At 30.0% G+C, this 21,327-nt stretch overlaps 1 protein-coding gene across 1 annotated transcript in view; it reads right to left on the bottom strand.

Moving 5' to 3' along the window:
* Positions 1-4,128: 4,128 nt before the first annotated feature.
* LOC148312834 (trace amine-associated receptor 1) overlaps positions 4,129-21,327 on the bottom strand; it is a 144,394-nt gene continuing 127,195 nt past the window's right edge. The window contains exons 7-9 of the mRNA XM_088272406.1: positions 7,632-7,760; positions 6,877-7,002; positions 4,129-4,761 (exon numbers count right to left, since the gene is read on the bottom strand). Coding sequence (XP_088128532.1) covers positions 4,264-4,761; positions 6,877-7,002; positions 7,632-7,760 — 753 coding nt within the window. The 3' untranslated portion in view covers positions 4,129-4,263. The remainder of the gene's footprint in view (positions 4,762-6,876; positions 7,003-7,631; positions 7,761-21,327) is intronic.

Raw genomic sequence — 21,327 nt, 5'->3', positions numbered from 1 at the left:
TTTTTATATATGACATTATAGGTGTGAGCGACATGTAGACAAATATTCTACTCTACGAATAAAGTGAAACACTTGATTTAAACAAATAATAATAATACTATTTTCATTATAATTTTCATATGTGTTTCTAAATCATACTTACTTTGTCTAAAATTTGATGTGGTGAATTTGATAAAATCGATGTGGTTGAGTTTATTTATTGATTTGGCGTTTAATTTGTAGAACTCAATATTCGTTTGAAAATGCCATAACTAGGTGAAACAATTGTCACAATATTAATTTTTTTATGTGTTTTTGTTAATAAATTATAGCTTAGTAGACTCAAAAAATCGGTGTTTGATTTAAAAATAATTACTTAAATGGTTGAGTTTAATTCATCACATTTGTTTTCAATAACCTATACACAGTACAACTTTGATAAAATATAAAATGCCTGCGGTGCCTATTTAAAAAATATTAAGCTTATACATATTGAATTTTCTAACCTAGAGTAAAGTAAAAAAAAAAGAAAATGGAATTTTTTGTTGATTGGCTCCGTTTTAGTAAATATTGGACATCCGAAAATAATAAGTAAATTGGAGGGAGATCTCTCGTAACATTAAAAGAGGGTTCAGAATTTAATTGCGCCTGAGGCCCGTCAAGTACTAAATACAACATTTATAGAATGTTACACATTACATCCAGCCAATTGTAGGTCATACGCCCTACAATTCTTAAGCATTGTGCTCTTATCTCTGTTGAAATGTTAATAAAATTGCAAAGTTTATTGTGTAGTACAATAAACTCAAAAGGTAATTAGAACTATATATTAACACGAATTTCTAAAACACCATATTTCCCAATACCTAAACTTACTAATTAAAGTAAAAGTTGATAGTTTCGAAAGATTGCTAACATTAAAAATATTCATACAATCGATTTGGCATTAAATTTGTTGTGATTCAAATATAAAAATTAAACAATTGTATAAGACCACTTGTAAGTTTATTACTTTAAACACGACTAGTTTCTAGAACATATGTTTTATGATTCTCGAAAGTAGTCAAGTCTATATAAATAAAGCCATAAGTAGTATTTTATTTGAATATTTAAAAAAGCAAATTTGAGTCATAATCAAACACATTTTATTTTTATTGATTATAATATAAAATAAAATTTTAAACAAGTAGAAAGGTAAATAATAATCCGGAATTTCTTTCAACAGTTTATTTGACATTTTATTTTCAATATGTTTCGCAATTATATTTACAACCTTTGCTAATTTTTAACCTAAAAGTCGTTGAAATAAATATTTATGAAATAAATATATTAATCACTAAGAGTTCTATATTAATATTTTTTAAATATTTAATTTACACATAACTTCCATTTTTTGTGCTTTTTTTACCATTAGTCAATTTATATTGATGTAATATTTCATCTTACAATAATCACAGATAAATATTTGCTCCTAAAAAACGAACAAGTTTCATTTCTACAATAATTGGTTTATAATATTAACATACTTAACAACGATCAAGTTTTACTGTTCACAAAATTATTTATAAATCACTGAATGTACATTTATTTACAATAATTCAAAAATGAATATATTATTTATGGCAAATTAATAGTAATTATCCACCTCCGTAGTGTAGTGGTCAGCACGTTCGGCTACCGTACTGCAGGTCCCGGATTCAATTCCCAGGGGGAGGGTTCAAATCATTATAAGTGATATTTCACTGTAATATTTATTCAATATTACCCTGGATAGGTACCTGAAGCGGAGGACTGATCAACTTTCCTTCATGTATTAACTATCAATATAACACTGTGTTTATATGATACAGTGTCCTATGCACCATCGGATGCGGTTATTCGAAGAAGAAGAAATTTAGAGTTTAAAAAAGAAAAAATATTGAATATCGAATAACAGGGATGACAGATTAACTCATGTTTTTTATTCATAAAGTAAGGATAGCAAAATTTGTCAATTGTATAAAATGGTTCAGATTATCATAAAAAAGTTTAATTACACATTTTAATTTTAATTTTAATTTTAGGTAAAATTAAGGTTAAACTCTTCAGAATACTTGCAATTTAGTAAAATTGTGACACTTTTTAAGAACAAAGTGTGATTTCTTTGTCTTACCCTTATCTACACCCGATGGTGCATAGGGTACTGCAACATGTAGGAGCATTATCGTGATCATTAAATGCACGAAGAAAAACTCATCAGCCTTGCACTTAAGGTACCCAATCCAGGGTAATTAAAAATAAATATTAAATAAAATAAAAAAACATATTTTGACTATCCTGGGAGTTAAACTTAGGACTTCCAGCATGGTCGCCTTATATGCTAACCTTTACACGATACAGAGAGACTAAATTGCGATAAAAATCAAGTAAATTTTTAATTATATTTACATTCGTTTATGTACAAAAAATATGTGAATATGACATGATATAAGTATCAATTTGATAATTTTCATAATGTTTTATTGATATACGTAATATATAATAGAACAGTTTATTGTTATATAATATTTTACAAAAAAAGAGTCAATTTAGTATTTATATCAATATCTGATTACAATGTATGGTTATTCAAGTACTTTCTATTTTTATTATTATAATTGTGTGTGTTTGTTTTAGAGTATCATATTAATTATAATAATCAGTTATTCTTTTAAATAATGGAACCATGTCTACATATTACAATGTCAAAAAAAATCTTTATTTTTCTTATCGCGGTAGCTGAAGGATGAGTGATTTTACTCTTCATTTTTCTACGCTGGGAAGATAAAGGAATATCTTCATTGATGTGCATGATTCTTTCCTGCCTGCAGAAAGTATTAATTACTGCCGATTCACAGGTAGATTGCAGGCAACTGACCTCTATGACCATAAAAAACACGCATTCGCGGAAAAGTGCATTACATATCACCTACATTAATTATCTCATGAGGCATCTTCCGGACTATATAATTATGATAAAACATTATTAACATATAATACCAGCTGTTCCTGGCCACGCGTTGCTGTATCTCAGTCCGATTAAATGGAAAAGAAAGAAAAGAGATTGGACACATTACTTATGTGATTAATTTCACATTAAATACGGGTATTGAATATTTTAATAGGTGTCAAAAAACACCCTGCCCGCTATGAGCAATGTTAAGTATTGAGTTTGTTGCTGTTACGTTCAATAGATGGCGCTGGAATCCGCCAAAAATATCAATCTCACTTGCGTATTTAAACGTAACGTTGCTTTAGCAATCGCTGAATAACTTTAGGAGTTTTGGAATTTTGAGAAAACTAACATTTACATCTTTATTTATATAGATTATCATGTAAAACATACGATCGCAAAGATTTTTATAACGTTGACCAGAAATAAATGAAAGTATTTTGTTATTTAATTGAGGGTTTATAGTCACATTTCAAACAAATTTGATGCCGTAGAACGGGGCTACTTGAACTTTGATGTGTTACTTGAGCCCAGTACAAAAAAAAATATATCTGTATTTGGTCTACAATAATTTACGTATCAACATTATTCATTGTTTCCCTGACAAGGGGACTTATTTCACGATACGTTCATTATTGTACACCAAATACAGATTTAAATCTCTTTTTTGTATTGGACTCAAGTAACAACCAAAGTTCAAGTAGCCGTTCTACGATACCTAATTATACATGTCGTCAGCCCCGTAAATGCCCAGACTTCCATATTCTTCTTCATCTTTGATGAGATGTCAAAAAATAATATATATTATTGTATTATCTTGTCAATGTGACAATATCAGTTTCACTTGAGCTTTGCGAACTTTCTCTAATGACTTCTAGTTCTCGTATTGTCAAGGAAGGAGTTTTGAAAAAAGTTTTGTTGCTGTGGTTATCTGCTTCCCAACCAGTTCCGCAATCAGCTCCGTCAGTTTGCTGATTGCTACTCGAATGCGAGTCGCAAATTGGTCCAAAATATGAGCAATCTTCGGAATGATCGATTTCAATTCCTCCGCCAAAGTCATAACCGTCATAAAAAACGCTATCCGTTTGGACTTTTTGTTCGGTATTTAAGCTAAGGATTCTATCAAAGTTTTGCTCCAGCAATCCAATATTGTTACTTGTGCGTATTTGTATATTATTATCGTCAACGACTATACAATCTTCTTCCCCGTCAGTATCGTCGACTTGCCAATGGAAGCAACTGTCCATTTTTCTGCCTTTCGGTCGCCTATCGAGGCTGTTGGTTTTGCAGAAAACGTATTTTTGCTCCCAATCTCATGAATCGTTAAAGTGACGGTTGCATTTATTTAAACTTATCTCATCCAAACTTAAATTAGATCTAGCCTCTCCCAACCTCAGTTCTGAATGATTCTCGAATAATCTTAATTCCGGTTTGGTGTATCGGCATTCGACTGGGTTTCCGTACACATCGATCCGGAAGTCGGATCCGGTGTTGAAATGTTGGAATTCTCTCGGATGATAATTGTCGTAGTGTCTAGGGTATTCGTGAATAGATTTGATAGAGTCTGATTTGTGATTCTTGATGGAGCCGTTACACTTAAAGGAGGAATCTTTTCTCGGGCCATGGTAGACCTTCTGCAAGGCGTGAAGACTTGTGGATGAGACCGTTCTTTCCAGGATCTCTCCCCAGTACTTCTCAGAAAGTCCTTCCAGATCTGGTTTGTGCGGAGGAGCAGGAGGTTCAGACGATAAGGAGTTGCAGCAGCCTGAAGATTTCTCCAGAGGAACCTCTGGTTCTCGTTTACAACAGAACTGAAAAAATAATAAAACATTATTTTAATTTCACGGTAGACACAACTCTTAGTCGTATTAACGCATGCACTAAAAGATACAGGGGGGGGGGGGGTATAAAAACTAAGCGAAAAGAGGATCATATGCACAATTGAGCGTGAATGATACATACTGTATCTGGCATTTTATAGGTGTACTCTTTACAGTCATTTGTCCCTGTCACAACATTTACTTAAAAATATCACTCTCAATTTAATTTACTTATAATACTAGTCACTTTGCTAAAATTTGAGTTAAAGTGAAATGTTTAAGTGATAAATTAAAAATATTGTATAATTAATATCAATTTTTTCTTGTAAAACACTTTTTTCAAAGTTAAGCAGGCAATTTTCAATATTTTAATATTGTACCATGATCTGGTAAAAAAATGACTTTTAACTTATAAAGAACTGTATTTTTCTACTTTTCAAGTACTGTTATTTGTATTGTTATTTGGATAGAAGAGTGACTTAAAACAAATCAAGAATTAAATATACCTTGTGTCACGAGTGGAAAAAAAGAGAAACTTCCATAGGAAAATTACTTGGTGAATTTCAACAATAAGTCACAATTTGAAGAATCAAAATTTGCCAATAAGTGGTTAGTAATTTTGACAGAATACTAAAATACCGCAAGCATATAAAAAAAACAATACGGATTTCAAAAAGACCTTTTTCCTGGTCGATTAATTTTCCATTTTGGATATTTACTCGTATATTTGTTTCTGAGATCACCTAAGGGCTTTTTTAGGGTTATTTAAAATAGAATATGTATTATCTCCCTATCAACAAAGCAGTTTTCACGAGAAATAGGAAAAAATGCTCCATATATAAGACAAATAATAAAAATTCCAGATTTGTATAAAAGCAGTTGAAGAAAAACCGTAAATAAAAATATATAAAAACCATTTTTATTTAATATTCTTAAACAAACACGAGTAGAGTATATTTTACTCTATATGTTATGATATTTGACCATTGAATATTCGATGATCACATAAGTAAAGTAATCCTTGATGAAAGTTTGGAAAAAATCGTAGTTTTTTTTTATTTACCATTAAAAAATACAAAGGTTACGGATTATTTGCTTTTTATGCCAATTGAATTGTAAAATAAGAATGTATATATTTTAAAAGATACAGATATTTAAAATTGAACGATTTGCAAAGAATGCAACATAGTTTAAATTAGACTACTGATATTTCATAAAGAATGTGTTAAATGATTTTAGTAAAATGAGTATAAAATTAGTACATTACGCTAATGTTTTCATAATAAACCAATTACTTTGTGGTAATATCTATCCATTTTTAACTTAAGTAGTTTTAAATTGGTAACACTTTTTATTAAAATTTGTTGTGACACGTGTTTCGATGCATTTATGTTTGAAAATGATGCGGAATGCATCGAAACACGTGTCACTCTAGATATTAAGAAAAAAAAATATTTAGACGGTAAAATTTTAATAACAATTGAATCAAGTTATGTTAAATAAAAAAGTCAATTTTATTTTATAACTTTATGAACAAACAAACAAATAAAAAGCTGTAGTTACTGCAAAATATTTATTTAAACTTTGTTGTTGAAATTTTAATTGTGATTTTGTTCTCAGAAATTAGCGATATACGAATACGAACAATATCTTGAGCCATTATCAAAGGATGTATTTATTTTCTTCTACATAACTTTTATATTTTTTCTTCTTTGACCGTTTCAAAGAATTTATCAAAGGTTGTGTTTTGTGAAACAAAATTCCAAAGCATAGAATTTAAAGGGAATTAAATACCTTTTTAAACTGACTTTTTGGGTATCCAACGCCACCGAAATGGATTAAAACGAGGAATAATCTTGAGCTTTTTACACACTGTTTCTGAATTATATAAGAAATTACACAATTATTCATATATATATTACATAAGTATTCATCATTTGTTCATTATTTGTTATAATTTGAAATGTTCCTAGTAATTTGTTCTTTATTTTTCAATGACAAATTGGAGCTGTATTTTCCATTTAAAACCGTAATTGATAATTTATCAAATATAAGAAAAAAATAAATAAATAATGAATATTAAAAAAAAACTATTTTATTCATTACCCCTGAAGAGACGAGCTCTGCGCTGATTCGTCGGAAGTTGTTGTTAAGAAGCCAGTAGAGAAAAGGATTCCAGAAACTGTTACTGAGTGCCAGCCATGTTACTATGAAGTCAAGCATCGGCGGAACCTACAACAAATTTAATTAATGAATAATTATAAAAATAAAAAGGTTGAATAAATTAATTTGTTTCCGGTTTTTATTTTAGGGACTTTGGTATTTTAAACCGATGTTTTAAGTCGAGTTCAAGTTACCGAATGAAATGAGAATTGATGTTTAACAGAGATGAAACAATTTTGAAGGAAATGATGCATGGATTTTTTCTTAACCATTCTGGCCATGATTGAACACAAATATCTTAATACCTATCTATCCCTAGTGGTAAATCCAGTATGTTTGAGACGTATCTCATTAAATTTTGAAATAACTGCGTATTGTTTTTTAATTTTTTTATGAATTTTATTTATAGAAGCAAACACATACATTTTTACATTTATCGATTTCTATCGATGTCAAGTATTGTAAGATATTTTATTTATATTTATTAAATTTATTAAATCTTAAGTCATATCGATTTCACACTTTGTATTAATGTTAACCTTTGTTTACATAAAAAAAATGTATTTTCATAAGTTATTTAGTAAACTGATCATCATCCCCTGAGTTTAGTAGGGGCTCCAGGCTTCATTCACGAAACTTCTCCATATCACTAAGTCGAAGTTGCTAAACAAGCTACATCCGGTGATTAGATATCCTACCTTACATCCGGTGCAGGCTGCAACAACTTCCTGGATAGTAGCGGGAGTAACTACCACTATGAATCCTAATGATATGGCGGCCATTGTTCTAGATGCGTTCGTACTCAGAAGCCGCTCCTGTGCATCTAGCTGGAAGAGTCAGGAATTATCATTATTGGCACACTTGTGAAAAAAGCTCGAAATGAAAATATTATCATCCCAAATAAATGTTAAAATGCATACACAACCTACATCAAATATATATTTTTTGGGTACCAGACTTGTTAAAGTAATTTTCATGTTACATTTACATAATAAAATAACAAGTGTGTAAATTTTTCTACATGAATTTTATTTGACAAGCAACCGGGTTTCGTCGTAACCAACAACATCAGACCGGTTGCTGGTCAAATAAAATTCATGTGGAAAAAATTACATGGTTGTTGTTTTATTCTATCAAATACAGTTCCATCAAGAAATGTCAGTACAAAACTTAAGTGTAATACATTGTATGTTCGTATGTGCTTGTATTTTTACTCTTTCGGCATAGCCTATATTGATCCAAAATACTTTTATTATTTTGGAAACATTAAAAAAATAGTAACAAAACAAAAGGAAAAAATTGTGTGTTGTAAAAAATAAACTGGTGAAAGCACAAAAAATCTGAAAAAACATCAAACCTGGACTTATCTGCGTCTACCTTGTTGTTACTAGTGATGGGCGATCGAATTTAAAATCCGGATTAAATTACGGCCTTTTTTCTTTTAAAATAGGTCGTTACTTAATTTAGTTTTTTTTATTCGATCTTTTAAGTTAATCACGCCAATAAATGCACAAATTTGGTTGCGTTTTGTGTATTTCTATCTTCTAGTATAATAACATGACAGTTTGACAAACAAAAAAGTCAAATTGTTAAGAAATATGAACAGGGAAAAGATTTTACATGAATATCAGTCCAATCCGGTAACAGAAAAAGTAAATCATTCGTGACATCATAAGTCGCTACCAATAAGAAGCAACCAATGATGGACAGTGTTTTTAGATTAATTTGCATTTTTGGAATTTTCAATGGAAAATGTATGTGAGAATGTGTATTAGTATACGCGATTGTACAAGATCTTTACAAAATAAGAACTATTATATTGCATATCGGATAATATCACTTCATTTGGCAGTTGTGGAATGGATTTGAAAGGCTTAAAAAATTAATCTAAAATATCGGTTTTATATGGATTTAATAAAAACTTACTAAAAATAGGTATTTTAATGCTTTAGAATCGGTTTTTGTTTTGACTAGAGTAAAAATCTATTTTAAGTAAGGCCGGTTTGTAAATAGGAGTTTGAACCCTAAATTTCGAAAACGTTTATTCTACCTAATGGTAATAAATCATGTAAATTGCTTTATTCACATAATTTTGCTTTCATTTTCGTAAATTGTAAAAGTAACAGAACGAATTTTAAACTGTTCACCAAATAAGACACTGACCTTAGCCGGAATAAGATATTTAATTAAAATACTGGAGGCATTCAATTGAGAAAATTGCTCGGAAGGAATTTTCCGAGACTTTTTTGGACACCCATTCTTTATAGGTTCAAACAATGGACCGTTATTAAATCAATGTGAATATGAATGGAAATATGAAAGGCTCCTTTCCACGTCAATAATCCTATTGTATTGAAGGATTGGAAAAAGGCATAACAGATAACAGTCTATTCTTTGCGGTTTCATATCTTTATACTATCCGACGTAATATATCACAAAAGGTCAAGAAGAGATGTTACTTCTGGTTTCTGCTCCCCTGGTAGTGAATTCCTTAATATGTAAAAATACACCGTATTTTCTGAAGATCTATTTTATTATTTCTTAAACTGCCTTTTTACGGTACTTAGATATTTTATCTTCGTGGTGACAAAATGTCTATTTCATGTTCGTAAATTGATACTGTAGAAGTCAAACCTATGTATATATGATGTCTAATTTCATATTACCTGGGCTGTGTTTTCATACGGATGCTACTTCGCGTTTCTGCTCCCCTGGTAGTGAATTCTTTAATTTGTAAAAATACATTGAATTTTCTGAAGTAATACATTTTTTCTTACTATTTTCAAATTTTATTACTATTTTAATATTTCCTTACCAACTTTTTATGCATTATAGAAATTTTATATCCATGGTAACAAAATGTCTATTTCATATTAAATATTCAATTGTGTAATTTGTTCCTGTAGAACTCAAATAAATACAAAATTATATAGATTCTGATCATCTGGGCTAGATTTCCATACAGAAGTAAAGGCTTTAACTACGTAGCTCACGAAGTGTCGGGTTGTGGTCCCGTGGTTATTGTCGCGGACTCTTGAGTCAGAGTTTCTCGGTTCGAATCCACTCTACCACAGTTTGTTACCTATTTCTAATAATGAGCAGCTTAGGCTCACAGAAATATAATGAAATTGAAGTATTTTTGTAAATAATAAAAACACAAATATTTCCCTTTAAAAAAAAACTTAAACCCTACTTTTATTCGGTAAAAATGAGTAAAAATACAGCATCTGATAAAACAAAAAGTTTTCATCTATCGGAAAATTTCATAAAATATATTTATCAAACTAATTTCACTTCTCCCAACAACCATCGAAGCTAGTTATTTTTAAATTTAGTTTTCTGATGTATTTTACTCGGTTGAAGATCCCAATCCACTTGCTTCCAGTGCTTACTTTTAAAACTTCATTAAAGGTCCTGGCGGGAAATCCTGAGTCTGTGTTCATTAACCTTCTTTCATCGCGTAGTTTCTTTTGAAATAAAATAAGAAACGAAGTAGCGCGGCCCGTTGAGAAGTATACGTGAACACTTTCTAGTTTCTTAGAAATGGTTACCAGGAGCAGTAAGCACCTCTACCTTCTAGCACACGGTGTTAAAATCCCTTAATCAGAGGTTTGCAACCTTTTTGGTTATCTGCTCATTGGAAAGTATCGTAAATTTCAGTCCTATACTATGATTGTGAATGTTATATTACATTTTTTTTTGTCCACCTCCGTGGTGTAATAATTAGCGTGTTAAGCTACCGTGTTAGATGTCCGGGGTTCGATTCCTAGTAGGGGAGGGTGAAAATAAATACAACTGATTTTACACTCTAATATTTATTTAATATTGCCCTTTACTGGTCCCTGAAGCGCAGGCGTGATCAACATGCCTTCATGTAAGTAACGATCTAGATAACACTGCGTCAATACTATGTAGTGCCCTATGCACCATTGGGTGTGGACAAGGGTTTGAAAAAGTTTTTTTTCTAGTTTTAAATTGTTTTTTAATGTAACAGCAACATACGTACTACTAAATGTTGCTCATGGCGGACAGCGTACTTCTTGACAGGTGCTGTCACTTAGCATTTTCAATGTTTTCGATTGCATTGTCGTTTGATAGATTTTGAATATTTTTATTGCTTCACAGACATCGTGTAATTAAACATATTAGTTTCTATTTTCATTTTTTCCCATCATCGTCAGATCATTAATTTCGTGAAAGCAACGTGTTCAGTCCTGCGCTTCAGAAACCAGTCCAGGGGACTTGAAACAAATATTAGGGTAGAAAATCTCTTATATTTATTTTGATTTACCCTAGGAATCGAACCCGGGGCCTCCAGCATCGTATCTTAACACGTTTACCACCACACTATGCATTCGGATAAAGGTAGCCGAGAATTGCTAGCTTTTATTAAAATACGTCAAATCAAAATATAATGATTTACAATGTCATTGAATTTATGATTATTTTTATTTATTTGATTTCATTTTTAATTTACATTCCGCAACAATTTGAAACACGTATACGTTGTTTGAAAATGATGCAAAATGCATCGTCACAATATATTTTCAGAAAGAGTGGTATTTACCAAGTAAAACTTAAATTAAAAATAAATATTCATAACATTTTGAGTGTGTCCAAATACTTGTTCACAATCGGATCTTGCATACAAATAAAAGGGTCTCTGTTAAATAAAACCTTTTCTTAATCCGAGATAGATGGCTGTTGTGAACTCAAATGTACTGTTTTATAAGATTGATCAATATATCGAGGAGTTCCGAAAATCCGACTCATGTGGTTGTCAATCATGGGTAGAATGGTGAATGTTGTACGCGTGTAAAGTGATCACCTAACCAACCTATGACAGGTCATAAGCACTGTAAATATCCAGACTCCCATATTCTTTTTCATATATGTAGAGATGACAAAATGTAAACATGGAAAGATATTGTCACAAAGTGACTGCCGAAGCAATTAATGAAATTATTTTATATCAACTTTTTCCCCTAACAAGGTTATTATCGGACTACGTCAAATGAACCAAATACTCTTATTTGGGCCATTTACAAAATTTGTTAGCCTGCAAAAAGATAGATTTTGTTATTACGTAGTGAATGAATTTTTCAAAACATAAATGTACCGTAGGTACGTGTCTCCCTGGTTTGTACTCTATGGAGTAAAAAGGTTTATCACGATCTCTAGGAATTTATGGCCCTTTGTCGGCATTTCTATTCGGATTTTGTTAATCTAACAAAATTGCTACCAAAATATTATTCTTCGTTAAAATCATTTATGAAAGTTGTTCAACAAATACTGAAGGTAGTCCTGATTCATGTTTTTTATCGGCATTTTTTGTTGCAATAATATTTTATATTAAAATAAAACTAGATGTAAGTAGCTTTTTAAACATTGATTTATTTTGAAACGGAGCTAGTTTTCGATTTTAACGTTATCAACGAAAAAACATGATAATAACAACAACAAAAAAATTACTTGATAAGTGATCTATTTTTTATTCTAATAGAAAGGTACCTACTCGTTAGTTTTGTCTGAATCTAACATTCTCAATAATTAAACATATAATAATAATAATAAAACCCTTATCCGCACCCCAATGGTGCATAGGGCACTGCGTCATATAAACACAGTGTTATCTTGATCGTTTACACATGAAGGAAAGGTGATCAGCCCTCCGCTTCAAGTACCAGTCCAGGGTAGTATTGAATAAATATTACAGTGAAAAAATCACTCATATTTATTCTTACCCCCCCTGGGAATCGAACCCGGGTCCTCCAGAACGGTAGCCGAGCGTGCTGACCATTACGCTACGGAGGCGGACATAATTAAACATTCTCAATAATATCTCAAATTGAAATGAACGCAGCCGCAACTAGGTTGTGTGTTATTTTGAATCAGTGATGTGATAAATGTGGTCCATATCTGAACCTGAAATGGTTCATAAGACACTGGATCCAAAAATTGGAGCGTTAACATGTCCCTTGATCGTATTAAGGTTGAACGATTAGATTTGGATAGATATAGATTACTTGGCATCCAGATTCCTAGATAAAGGAGTAAATTGTTTTATGAGGTACGTGAATAAGCTAAGGATGAGGGATATTGCTATGGCAGAAAAAAAACGGAGGTCGAGAAGTAGGTACCATTATTTTATTTATCTTATGTATCTTTATTTCAAAACTAAGGGTAAAATGTAAAAGCCTCTAATATTTAAGTGGCGTATACAGTATTTAAATGAAAAATTAAAATTAAAAGGTATTATAAAAATTATTCAAGGAAATAACAGTATGATGAAATTAAGTAACCACATATACACCCATACCCACACTCACACACACGCACTCACACACACAAACACACAAACACACTCTCACACATACACACATACACAAACACACGCACACACGCACACTCACATGCATATCCACATTAACAAATATTGATACACACCTATCAATTGGGGTTGAATACCTGTGCATGTACTAAGAAATACTACATCCCCGAAGGACACATAATATGTAATCTGTAAATTTTCTATATACTTATTTACATTTTTACAGGTTTAATAATGTAACATTTAAAAAAGAAACACTTGTCGAATCGCACTGAGTTTACATATTCATATGGCGCCTCGCATCTTACGACGCACTTTCGTTCGTACGAATATAGAAATGTGGTGTCAATGTGGAATTGAAGTGTGTTAAAATGTTTTTTTTTTAATGTTAATAATTGGTTAATTGGATTTAATTGTTTATTTTTCCTAATACTATACTTTTTTGTTGTGTCTTAAAGTACTTCAGTTAAATTTTGATAAGATCATTTGAATCAAGAGTGCAATGTTCCTATTGTGACCATGAGCACTTCAAGACATCCATTAGGATAAATAAATCATTCACTATATCTTCTGTTGGCAAACAACAACATATAAACTTGAAATATTTCCACAATATTCGCGTAATAAGAATGACATCTGAGAATATTTCCTTATTTACAAGCAAAATTTTGAGAAATATAGTTTCGTATAATTACCTAACAATAACCACAAAAAATAATTTTCTCTTTTTTTTTAATGATCATATGATTAAAAATTAAATAAATATAAATTTAAACATTTATTTTAATATAAGATCTCTTTATCAATTATCTTTTCTAGGTAAAAACGTTACTGAAATTAGAAAATGGAAACCCGCCTTGAAAGTCTAGTAATTAGTGCGTTTGACTAGCTACTGACAGGTTGTCGGCTTTGTAAGTTTCGTATTAAAAAATCCAACCTCAATTGTCTTGGACGCATTATCTATAAAAATCGATTTTAAAAATTGTTTGGATTATTATCATTATGAACACATTAAAAATATAATAAAATAATCATATTATTTATTGATTCGGCATTAACTTTGTGGAATGATATGATTATTTTAATTAAATTAAACATTTGAATAATCCATCGAATTGAGTTTTATTTTATTTACGACTAGTTTTGAAAACGACAATTGTTTTCATCATCAGGTACAAATTAAAACTAGCGAATAAAAATATATTTAGGAGTATATATAGGTTAATAAATATAGGTAGGGGGGTTAAGGAACAACATTTTTTGTAAAAGGAAACATTGATAATAATGGTGACGTATTTTGAAACAGTATATTATTAATTATTGTTTTATCTGAATTGAAATTTTTATGTATTTTAGAGAACATCGTCGTGGTCTAACAAGTAATTATTTTTCGGAATTTGCAAATCATATCATGGAAACTAACCACTCATTTGACTCTCATACACTTAAATTATTACACTCTGTTACAAATAAAGGTCAAGTCATGAATAATTTAGAAAATTTAGAAATGCATAAAAATTTTAATTCAGATAAAACAATAATTAATAATATACTGTTTCAAAATACGTCACCATTATTATCAATGTTTCCTTTTACAAAAAATGTTGTTCCTTAACCCCCCTACCTATATTTATTAACCTATATATACACCTAAATATATTTTTATTCGTTAGTTTTAATTTGCACCTGAAGATGAAAACAATTGTCGTTTTCGAAACTAGTCGTAAATAAAATAAAACTCAATTCAGTGGATTATTCAAGTGTTTAATTTAATTAAAATAAAATAATCACGCACAAATTATGTTTTAGTTTGCTGAAAATGTTTGGGAATATTTTTTAAACACTTCTTCATGATTACCCGTTTCGGAATAATTATTCCATCATCAATCAAATGTAGACTTAAGTAAGACTGTTACCGACTGGTATTTTTGTAAAACTAAGATTAATATTTTTTGTGTTATATTATCACACTAAAACAATGTTTTACATACAAAATAATACATTATACAATATCAAAATCTTTTAGTACACAAACATAATACACGATTTACCCACAACGAAGGTTTGATAGTCCCAAGAATTAACAATAAATATGAGAGTCGAACACTGTAATATATAGTTCCAAACATTTATAATTTGTTGCCGACGGAGGTTAGAGGTCAAAATAAACTACATATAGAACAAAGGCAAAATAAAGGAATTGGTAAATGATCATGAATTAAGTCCATGAACATTTTAAAATGGGTCATATTCTTAATTTTTTCTTTCTATTTTGTGTGTATATTAGGTTAAAATTGATAAAAACAACAAAAAAATATGTAAAAAGAAATCCACACACACAAAGAAGACACACAAGGTGGTTTGGTGGTATTATTTAAAAAAAATGTTTTTAATTGTTCTTGAAATAAATGTATACAATTAATGTAAATTATCTATTATTACATTCATTTACACCTTAGGTAGACTCTGGATTCTTAGACTTCCATCTTATTTAAAATAAAACTATAGATGTTTCATCATAAATTGAGACATCTATAGAAAAGTCCTTTGTTTTCAAAATTTATTATTTGTCACACAGCAACCACTTAATTTTATCTTTTCTTGTCGAGGACCACAGAATAAATTCTTCGGCATCGTGATGAAAATCACGAAAATAAATTTAATGCTTAAAGGAAGACATTAAAGATAATAAATCACAATGTTTATGATTAAAATAAATTTAGAAAAACAAAGAAGTAGGAAGCGGGACTATAGAATGTGGCGTATTGCGGAATAAACCCCTAGCACCCATTTAGGGGGATGAATTTGCAATAAACTGAAAAGCTTTGTCTTTAAAATCTATCTTTTCATCTTAACGTGGGTTTATACCGGTTATGTTTTTACTTTAAACAATCTCTGTTCATATATCTTTAGAGCAGCGTAAGGCATTTTTATTAGAAGTTTTGTTTGGCAAATAAAAATTGCTGACTAAATACTTTTTGAAAATTGCTATAAAAATACATATTTTTTTATTTTGTTGACTGTGCATTTACGGGGCTCAAGACCGTCAAAGTCTGGTTTAAGTAATAACTTTGCATACGTGTAACATTCATATATTTATTCCTTAACTGGTTTAAGTATTAACTTTGCATACGTGTAACATTCATACAAATACAAATTATAAAGATATAAACAAATTACAAAAATAAATTTATATATCTAACTAAGAACGAGAACTGCATCTGTTAGCCAGACAATATTATAAAAAAAATTACTCATTTTACTTTAAAAAAAAAGGTAAAATAACAATAGGAAACAAAATATATTATTTATTGTTTCGGCGTTCACTTTAGGGTGAGATTTTTTATGATCAAATAATGAATAAAACACTTGAGTATTCTATTGTAGCGACTAATTTCGGAGGCTACAGATGCTTAAAGCATAAAGCTTCCAAAATTAGTTGTAACAATATAATACTCAAGAGGTAAAATACAACTGTTTGTATATTGAGTAAAAATAAAAATTACAAATTATTGAAACAAAGTTTTTTTAGTGTTACAGCAGTATAAATGTAAATAAATATGTATTCGCGTATATACATATTTTCACACGGCTTTTTTCCTACAAAATGACTTATATTAGCTGTGCTCGTGAAAATCTACGTTCATATTTCAAATACAACGTCTTTGTCGAAAATCTCGGGGGATGTTTCATTCAGAAGTTTCCAGGACAAATAAAATTTTAAGGGGCCTCTTATCTGTCCAGGCGGAAAGGCTCATAAAATACTTCGTAAAATGATTCTTATTTGTTTTATATTGAATCGTCGTAAAAGTTTAATTAAACCCCCGTCCTAGTTCTAAGCATAAAAGATAAAGCGAAAACAAGCAGAGAGATGTCAAGAAATGACGATGATTGTTTTTGCATTAAGAAAAAAATATTTAAAATAAAAATAATAAATAATCCAGCAATATTTAACGACTAACAAATAAAATATATTTTTTTCAAATGTATCCCACACACAGGCCACGACTTTGCGGAATATTTTTTTATTTAATATAATTAAATATATTTGTAATTGTAATTATATTCTTTCAAACCCTTATCCGCACCTCAATGGTGCATAGGGCACTGCATTATATAAATGCAGTGTAATCTTGATCGATAACACACGAAGGAAAGGTGATCAGCCCTCCGCTTCAGGTACCAGTCCAGGTTAATATTAAATAAATATTAGAGTGAAAAAAATCACTTATATTTATTTGACCCCCCCTGGGAATCGAACCCGGGACCTCCAGAACGGTAGCCAAGCGTGCTAACCACTACACTACGGAGGCGGACAAAATTTAATTACAATTGAATCAAATTATTTTAAATAAAAAGTCAATTTTATTTTGTAACTTTATTAACAAATAAACAAATATAAAACTCTTGTTACTGTAAAATATTTATTTAAACTTTGTTGTTTAAATTTTTATAAAAAAACTTAACAATGAAGAACACTGTAAGTTTGTTTATAATAAGTGTGATTACCATATTTTACGGACTATTATGACTTCCAAATTCAGGTGCGTCTTTTACTCGAAATAAATATTTAAAAATGTTCAGTGTTTGATTTAAAATTCTCGCTATTCTTATAAATGGCCATATATAAGGATAGCGGGATAGATTATCAACTGTTAATAAAGTATGTATCAATCAGATAGTGAATAAATGTTATCTAGAAAGAAAATTGTGCGTTATTTACAGATGAATTAAAATAGTAAAAAAACACATGGTGATTGAATTACTAATATTGGTATTTAGTGTTTCTATAAAAAAATTATACTTGTTGCAAAAAGTCCATACAAATAACAGTTTAAACTGATTTTCACAATCTTATACTTTAAAAATGAAAACATATCCTAAATATTAAAAAAAAAAAAACAATAATTTCAATGACAACTTTTTACGACCTAACATTGATATAAATGAAATAGTATGAAAACAACTCCTGTAATTGGAGAGAATCAAAATTTTTGAACAAGTATTTGGACACACTCAAAATGTTGTAAATAAATTGTCTGGTAAAATTATAAGCTTAAATAATAAAAATGAAAATGGTATTTTCTGGCGTTTCTCATGTGTGTGATTATAATCCAGGATTCGGACCTCACATATGTACTAATATAAGAGTTTCTGCTTAGTAAAAAAGCTTCTTTACATCTCACCAATAGATGTCTCTAGTGAAGTTCTAGTGATTCAAGAACAAGGTTTCTAAATTGGTTCATATATACAGAACTTCCAAGAATTTGAGTAGTGTGGTTGTCAATAATGGGTAGAATTGGTGAATGTTACACGTGTGTAAAGTGATCACTTAAACCAGCCTATGACGGTCGTCAGCCCCGGAAATGCGCAGACTTCCATATTCTTCTTCATCTTTGATGAGATGTCAAAAAAAAAATAAATTAAATGAATGTTGTGAAATTATTCTTTTTAATACCTGTACATTTTTTTAAATGAAACTATTTGAGTGACTCGACGTCCATCTCTGGCCGCGTTCGTTGGTGGTATTCTGGAGAACGCGAGTGAGTGGTTCAACAATAACTTCACGCGAGCGGTCAACCATTAATGGGCAGTATCATATTTTCAGCGTCCCGGGAAATTCTTTGTGCTGTAGAACAATCGGCTCTGGCTATGCTATAATTGTACAGAAAGCCTTGGCTTGGCGTTTCGCTTCCGCTGTCACTGGGGCCACATGGACATACAGCCTTTTTCTTCTTCCGGACAATAAATCATACAAATACCATGGCATACACCAGAGATGGACTTGGAAATACGAAAACGAAACTAATTTTTTATTATTTAAAAACACTGGATTTCCACCATCAAAACGAGTTTAATCAAAGACATCTCAACAGAGATTAAACATTTATTTTTATGCGAAAGATCAGTATTCCAGGATTATCTTACTAGTTGAAAGTAAACCTTTTTAAATTTTAGTTTTACTTAGTAAATACCAAAATTTATTAAAATCTATTGTGACACTGTTTCATTGGATTCTGCGTCATTTTCAAACATATTTGAAAATTATGCGGAATGCATCGAAAACGTGTCACAATAGATTTTAAATAAATATTGGTACTTACTTAGTTAAATTATAATTAAACATTAGTTCGGTTTTACCACAAAGTGACTGCCGAATCAATTAATGAAATGAAAGTAAACCTGTTAAAAGTATATGATAAAATTTTTATTGTGTCTTCATTCATAAATTCTGAGTTGCTCTCCACATTCATTTTAATGAGATTTTTTAGTATCTTAGCTGAAACTATAGCTAAAGAAGAATGTCTAGACTTCCATATCTTCTTCATCGTTGTTGAAAAATTAAAATCAAAAACTTTTTAAAAGTATCTGAATGAAAACATAATATTTCAGGCTCCTCTTAAAGTGTGCAATTGTTCAGATGAATTATCATCTTTGATCAACGATGAAAGCATTTTACATCACAATGTTCTCGATAGATGGCAGCACCATGAATATATAAGTATGTATTTATTTTTATTTAAATTTTTTTAATTTCTTCTGAAACATAAAATCCATTAAGATGGGAATATGGAAGGTTGGTGATCATTTTACACATAGTGTAACATTAACAATTTAACTATTTATATTAGGTTTTATATGATGATATGAATTTATTAAACATTTTTATATAAATAAATATATATTTTGTATGAAACACAGCAAATAGAAATGACGACATGACAATTTGAGATGTCGAATTTCGTATATCAGACCTTGCGTTATGAACAGTTACATTCCGAGCCCTTATAAACAATCTACCCTTCTTTATACTCTCACAAATAAACTCAATTAAACCTCGCAATTAAGCGCTTTGTTTAACGTAATCAAATATTTAAAATGCCAGAAATTTACATAGACAGAATGACTCTTTGATGTTTGTGAATTCATTTTTTTAAAATTCATACATAAATACAGTATTTTTTGTGTGCTTATTTTAATTTATAAAATAAGCGTTTTTTGGAATGCAGTAATTTTTTTTATTTTTCTTGGAATATATCGCAATATGTTTAGGGCGAATGATATATTTCTTGAATGTTTTTCGCAGATAGTTTGTAAAATAACAAAAATAAAACAACTCTATTTTAACTTCTTTTTATTGGTACACTTTTTCCAACCGGTTTCAACAAGAACCTTGTCATCATCAGGGTTTATGTACTAACTCTAAAACATTGAAAAAAAAATATTTATATACAAAACCGAAAAAATTAATTGTCTAGTCAGTTTTTTGGTGTTGTTGTTGTTGATTTTGTACATGAAATAATTTTCAATAATTTTGTATTTCTAATGTTTAGAGATAATTTACCCCTTATTCATCCCTGAACGAACGATATTTGATTGAAGATGTTATGTATCGTAATTTTAGAATGGTTAAATCAAAATATGTAAGTATTAATTGTACGTATGTATATATATGCAAGTATTTACTTTTTTACTGTAGGGTTGATACCTGTGAGACACAAAGAAGACCTTTGTTACTAGGTCATTACGAAATAAGAAATTAAATTTGTACATAGCTCAGCTGATGAAGCTCAGTTGGAAAAAGCTTAAATGTATATAATACTTATGTGTTTAAATTCTTAACTAAAGGCACAACCGCTAGCCGAAAGTCTAATACATCTAGCAGAATTACAACAAACAAATCCAAGGAATTCAATAGGAGAGCATATCTTTCAAATAATTAACGCAATATGCATGTTCCATAATGGGCAGAATGGTGAACGTTTCATATTTGTATAAAGTGATCACTTAAGCCACCCGAACGCTAGGTCGAAGGTCTTGGGATGCTTACATTTCCAATTTTTTTCGCATAAAAACAATACAGTTTTCGTCTCAAGCTGAGACGAAAGCGGAATATATTTTTTAATTACAAATTAATTCTTACAGTCTAAAAAATCACCTTACAACGCAAAACATTGATAAAAAAAAAGAAATATTCTCAACCCTATAAATTAAGTTTTTGAATTACCTAACACCTAAGTGACTCTGAAATCTAGCTACGGCTTATGTAACACCGCTTATCA

Source organism: Brachycentrus maculatus, unplaced genomic scaffold (genome assembly GCF_059751285.1).
Source record: "Brachycentrus maculatus isolate JH-2025_06_01 unplaced genomic scaffold, ASM5975128v1 h1tg000031l, whole genome shotgun sequence".
Taxonomy (NCBI): Eukaryota; Metazoa; Arthropoda; class Insecta; order Trichoptera; family Brachycentridae; genus Brachycentrus; species Brachycentrus maculatus.
Note: the sequence above shows the minus strand (reverse complement) of the source record. Positions and strands in the feature narration are given on the sequence as shown.